At 42.5% G+C, this 6,344-nt stretch overlaps 1 protein-coding gene across 4 annotated transcripts in view; it reads left to right on the top strand.

The window, feature by feature from the left end:
• Positions 1-6,344, top strand: part of LOC102681381 (endoplasmic reticulum aminopeptidase 1-like) — a 10,232-nt gene that overhangs the window by 1,432 nt on the left and 2,456 nt on the right. The window contains exons 1-9 of one of the 4 annotated variants that reach the window (XM_006619881.2): positions 2,554-2,746; positions 3,669-3,818; positions 3,932-4,017; positions 4,512-4,608; positions 4,691-4,773; positions 4,856-5,061; positions 5,198-5,378; positions 5,449-5,674; positions 5,744-6,306. In XM_006619881.2, coding sequence (XP_006619944.1) covers positions 2,707-2,746; positions 3,669-3,818; positions 3,932-4,017; positions 4,512-4,608; positions 4,691-4,773; positions 4,856-5,061; positions 5,198-5,378; positions 5,449-5,674; positions 5,744-6,306 — 1,632 coding nt within the window. In that variant the 5' untranslated portion in view covers positions 2,554-2,706. Of the gene's footprint in view, positions 1-2,553; positions 2,747-3,668; positions 3,819-3,931; positions 4,018-4,511; positions 4,609-4,690; positions 4,774-4,855; positions 5,062-5,197; positions 5,379-5,448; positions 5,675-5,743; positions 6,307-6,344 lie in introns of those variants that run through there. The other 3 variants (XM_006619882.2, XM_006619879.2, XM_006619880.2) reach the window with 3 other exon arrangements.

Genomic DNA, 6,344 nt, shown 5'->3' on the forward strand with positions numbered 1-6,344 from the left:
ACGCGAAGAGTAATGATTTTGACGAGAACGAAAAATTGTTGCAAAGATTTTAATAACAAATGACTAATATCAATTTTCGAAACGAGATAATGGAATCGCGAGAATATTTTTAAATTGATCGAATTTATTTATATACTATTCTAACGTTTCCAAATATGATCAATATCGATAGAGAAGCGAAACATTTATAGATATCTGAACTTTTGAACTTGTGACCTGTTTTATTTTAGAATAGAGGGATAGATTTGTTTTCGAATATTAAAAAAATTATTCGGATTTTTTATTCTTAATAACAAATCGATGAATTTCGTATTACCGAAATACTCGTCGAAAATTCGAAAACGTACTTGTCACGAATTACTCGAGTAAGTTTGCGTAACGTTGTAAAATATTTTTACGAGCATCGTAAACTATCTTTGCTACACGGTACAGCATGAATTTTTAAAAATCTTGTAAAAAAAACATAACTTTTATATCCTTATTGTATATTTGTCACAATTATTTTTATATTCACCAGTTTCTTTTTTAAATCCGATCACAAGTCACGTAACCTTAGGGCTTGATTCACGGATCAAAAAGAAGATGAGAAACGGAAATGTTCCCTCTTTCCCCAGTTTGAATGCCATTGTCAGCATTCAATCGAGACTTTGTCCGTCAAGAATATTGAACTTGGACGATTCGAACGGTTCAAGTATCGCTCAAGTTCGCTACTATGAGTCGAAAACTTCTTTAAGAGATCCTTGGCGAATCCATAATCGGTAATACGAGGACAGAATTTTATTCCACGCTCGCACATCGTTTCGCATCGATCCGTTCCAATTTTTCGTATCTGCTAGATTCTCGCATCGACTTCGCGCTTCTTTTTCGATAACGTCAGCTTTCCAACGCTGGAATCTTTCCACCAGAATAAAAATTGCTATTCGTTAATCGTTATCAACGTATCAATTACGACCCGATCGATCATTTCTCTATTCGATGCTCGATCGTTGTCTTTTGTCTCCCAATTATTTATAATATTATTGATTATTTAACATTATTCGTAATAAAATTGCGATTTTTCTTCGTTTCAGTTTTACTCGATTAATAATCAATAATCGATATTATCATCATCATCATCATCATCATCATACCGGTTATTAATCGGGACGAATAATCAATATTGACGGATTAATAATTGACTACGATTTAAAAGCAAGATAAATTAGGCGATTTCGTTTTCACGTGTTAAATTAATGAAGCAATTTCCAGGACATCGTATCAGAGGATATTTCGCATAGCATAAGATTATTACGATTAAGGTTAAACTGGTTTCATCTCGAGAGAGTAGAACGAGGACAAAAAAACGAAACAACAGTTATTGAATATGTATGGGATGTAACGATTGTCCGTGTATCGTCGGCTCCTTTATCGTATGCAAAAACGAGAGTTCTCGGACGTATCGCGCGCATACTTCCCCTCGTCGTCGTATCGAATGTTAAAGTGTCGATACTCGATACAGTTGAATAGGTTTGCAAAGTAGATAATTGTGTCAAACTGGTAAACTGGAATGAAAAATCATGCGTTGCAGCACAAAAAAACTTGAACATTTCTTTTTCTCCTTCTTCTTTTTCTCTCGATTTTTGACTATTACTGTTCGTTATATCGTATACACGCGTATAGGAAGAAAGACAAGAGGAAATAAAGGAAGGAATAGGATGAGAAGGTAGGCAAGATCGATACGATCGTAGAAAAGATATTAGGATATCGGAGGGCGAAAGCGAGAGGGAAAGAATGGTAGAGAATGTTGTTACCAACCCGAGCGTGGAAATAAAAGAGGGGAAGAAGGACTTTGGAAGGGTGGGTCACGGATGGCGCCACGGTAAAAGCAAGCAACCACCTCCGATAGGAGGGTAGGCGAAGCGAGGTGCGGCGTGGCGAGAGCTGCAAATCCACCCCCGTAAAGCGATCCGCCACCAAGGGGTTTGGAAAGTCGCCATTTCTGCCTAACTCCGCAGTCGCTATATTCACGCTTTAATGCCAATGAAATGTCAAGGCACGTCGCGCGTTATAGACTGGCCGACATCGTCGAGCTGTTCGGTGACTTCGTAAGCTCGTGCATCGTCACGTTGTCGCGAGTCCTCGTCGGGGCCTCGTTGATCGCGCTCGTACTCGTGCTTGTGCTCGTGCTCCTGCTCGTGCCTCTGCTCGCCCTCGTCCTCGTCCTCGTCCTCGTTTTCTTCGCACCTGTGCTCATTGTGATTTTACGAGTATCCCCGTGCTCGTGCTCGTGCCCGTGCTCGTGCCCGTGCCCGTGCCCGTGCCCGTGCTCGTGCCCGTCCTCGTCTCCGTGCTCGTGCTCGCTACTCGACCGTGTACTCGACCGACTTCGCCTCTACGGATCGAGGCTTTGAATCGAAATAAACGGAACGAGGACGACGAAGAAGGAGAGCTGGTCCATCGCGCGTCCATCGCGAACCCCCGGTAAAAACGTCGAGCCTTCCTCGGTGATTCCTTGACCTTGACACTGGACGCACACCGACAACAACCGTACACGATCCGTGTACGAATCGAGGAGGGAAGCGTTAAGGGAAGAAGCAGGGAGCCACGAGTACGACCGCCCGAATTCTGGCTGAACAGAGAGAGCCCTTGATCAAAATTTTATATGCCACGAACGACGGTCAGGTAAAAGAAATCGTTCGTCGGAGACCGCCGCCGAATCGGTTCACGATGAGCGAACAAGATGTGGATGACGTTGCCTTTCTGACAGGTGAGACAGCGCACCGCTCGACATTTCTCTCCCCCATTCCTCTCTTTCCATCCCTTTCTCCTTTTCCCTTCCCTCCCTCGTTTCCCTCTCTTTTTCGCACACGCCGATCCTTCCTCTTCCTTTCGAATCGTTCGACCAGATGGCCCACTTACGACCCTCCGGGCTACGAATAGACTATACGAGGAGCACGTGCGTGCGATCAATAAAGGAGAAGCTTCTTCCGATCTTTCGGATTGAAACACGCGATCGTATCGCCGTTTCTCGCCTCGATCTCTTCTCGCCTTCGGCTCTTCGCCATCATTCAAATTTTAATCCCGACCGGATCGCGGTATAACCTCGCGCGTAAACACGTTCGTCCAAACACCCATCGTTCCTACTCCGTAATAGACAGACGCACGTCGCGCGGACGAACTTATTTCGCGCGAATTGCTCTCGCTCTCGAAAAAGCTCCGTTTTTGTTTACTTCTCGCCCTCCTCTCTTTCGAACCAATGCTGCGCCGCACGCGTGCATCCCCCCACCCCCCAATTATTAAAATTACGATCTTCCAAACTGGAATTCGATAATAAAATATACACGAACGTCTCACGTGTTTCCGAGTAACCACATTAACGTCACACGTCGCTCGTCTCTCGACAATCAAAAATCTGGGTCAAGTGTGTAACCGAGGACGGGAAACCTGTTTCTCACGTTAGTAGACATTTTATGTTTGGAAACTTTATCAACCTCGTCGCTCGCGTTTGTATTTTACTCTTTTTCTTTTCTTTTCTTTTCTTTTTTTTTTTTCTTATTTTTTAATTATCAACACCAATACGTTTGTTCGCGTTATCGGAATAAACTTTTAAATATTATGTGTTTAACGTATGTGTACGTACGTATACATACAAGATTGGATCACTCTTCAGGAGTCTTCCTTTGTTCCAGGAGACAGTAACACAGGATTGCACAAACGTAGTATTTACGAGCATAATGGAATTGTGTGTTCTCAAAAAAGGGCTCTCTGCATAGCTACCGTTGTTTTTGCGATCCTTTTCGCCATATCACTCATCATTGCCTTCGCGGGACCACAAAACGGTAGTGTAAAAATTCCATCAATTCGTGAATATAATAAGGAGCAAAATCGAGTTTCAACTATTCCCCCTTTGTATTATTGGTTTTCTCGTTTTTTTTTTTTTTGTTTTTAATAGACTGCCCTTGCGCTGGAGAGAAGCCAGCCAGCGTGGATATCGAGGACGATAAAAAAAGCAGCGAGCCTCTTGCGACTAATGGAGAGGTATGGTTATTATTATTTTTATTATTCGTTTTTATTTCCCTTGATGACGATATCGTAACGTCGAGCAAAACATCGTATCGCGTTTATTTCACGCATATTCTAAACCACGAATTCCTCGAATTAATATCGACTCTATTCGGGTTGCAAGAGAAATTAGAACGCCACGTCCAAAGTGTGAAATATTCGTATTGGATTCGACGTCACCTTTATAATACAACGTACGTTGTAATATAGGTTCCGTATGGTATTATAATGCTCTCACCAAGATATGCTTGGCTCGAAGCTAACTGTGAACGAACTACGAAACGTGTTGGCGGGAAATCAATCGTAACACGTCACCGTGATCTATAGTATATATATATATACGTATATATAGTAACTGCTATAACGTCGTACCGTTCGTAAACTTTTATCATACGCGGAAAACGGATAGATGGACAGATCTTTTTATTCAATCGTTTAAAAATAAAGTTGATCGAACGGAATCGTTACAGGTGTTCCCTTGGAATAACGTGAGATTACCTACGTTTGCGCATCCTACCAGGTACAATATCACCATCCATCCAAATCTTACAACGTTAGAGGTAAAAGGTAAATAAACGACGTGTGTCGTTCGCACATATTCAATAATTATTTCGTGGCACGATTAATATAATTTAATTTGCACTTTCAGGACAGGTCACGATCGAATTCTACGTCGATAAAGAGACCAACTATATCGTCTTCCATAGTAAAAATTTGACAATAAACGAGAAAGTGAGTGTAAAGCAATTTTTCTTCTCTTTTTTTTTTTGAAATTACGCACAGACGTAATTTTGATCGCATCGTTTTTTTTTAGATGATTCAAGACCGTAAAGGGCACAGATTAAAAATTTCGAGATTGCTGGAATATCCGAAACACCAACAATTGTATTTAGAACTGGAAGAGAGTAAATTTCGAAAGAGGGGAAATTACACGGTACATTTGAGGTTCATTTCGAAACTCAGCAGCGAACTGGAGGGATTTTATCTTAGCAGCTACGTTACCCCGGAAGGAGAAAAGAGGTCACTCTGAAACTGTAATAATTTTCTGTTTGGAAAATCTGTTGAAGGCGCGTTTCTATCTCGAGTAAATTTTTAACCGAATCTCTTTCTCTCTTTTTTTTTTCTTTCTCTCTCTCTCTCTCTCTCCCAACTTTAGGTACCTCGCGACAACCCATTTCGAACCTACGTACGCACGCTCGGCATTTCCATGCTTCGACGAACCGCAATTTAAAGCTAAGTTCAAGGTTTCGATATTCAGAGACAGATTTCACATCGCGTTGTGCAACATGCCTGTAACGAACACCGAGGACGCGGGATTTTACATGGGCACGGGCCTCGTGAGTATCGTGAGAAACGATTGATTCGCGCGCACAATAATATTCTATACGCGTGATAAATTTTTTTCAGCTTCGCGACGACTTCCAAGAATCCGTAGAGATGTCCACGTATTTGGTGGCGTTCGTAGTGTGCGATTTCAAACGAGTCTCGGAATTAACGAAAAGAAATATTTCCGTGAGCGTTTACGCGTCAGAGGCGATGCTTCCACAGGCGAGATACGCGGTGACAACAGCCGCTCGTATAATGGATTACTTCGAGTCTTTTTTCGGGGTACATTATCCATTGCCTAAACAAGGTACGTGCGAAGAAAAGATCTTTCCCTTTCCTTCTCGTTTCTTTTCAACTCGCGATCTCCATTCCGCAGATCTAATAGCTATCCCCGATTTTGCCACCGGGGCGATGGAAAACTGGGGACTGATCACGTATCGGGAGACATCGATACTTTACGATCCGGAAGAGTCGTCGACCAACGTTCACGAATGGATCGGTACGATCGTGGCTCACGAATTGGCCCACCAATGGTTCGGTAATCTGGTCACTATGAAATGGTGGAACGACTTGTGGTTGAACGAGGGGGCGGCCAGTTTCTTCGAATACAAGGGGGTGAATCACATTTCACCCGAGTGGAGCATGATGGACAAGTTTATATTAGAGAAAACGCAATCGGCTCTAGATCTCGACGCGTTGGCCACCAGTCATCCTATAAGCGTCCAGGTCAAAGATCCGAACGAGATCGAAGCGATATTCGACGATATCAGTTACAGTAAGGGTGCTTCCATTCTAAACATGCTTGAAGGCTTTTTATGCGAAGACGTTCTCAAAAGCGGATTGAACGATTATCTGAATTCGCACGCGTATGGAAATGCAGATACGAACGATCTTTGGGCGGCCTTTACCAAACATGCCAATAATACTTTTGACGTGAAAGTAGGTATAAATTTAGACCGATATATATATATATATAT

Source organism: Apis dorsata, unplaced genomic scaffold (assembly GCF_000469605.1).
Source record: "Apis dorsata unplaced genomic scaffold, Apis dorsata 1.3 scaffold_446, whole genome shotgun sequence".
Classification (NCBI taxonomy): Eukaryota; Metazoa; Arthropoda; class Insecta; order Hymenoptera; family Apidae; genus Apis; species Apis dorsata.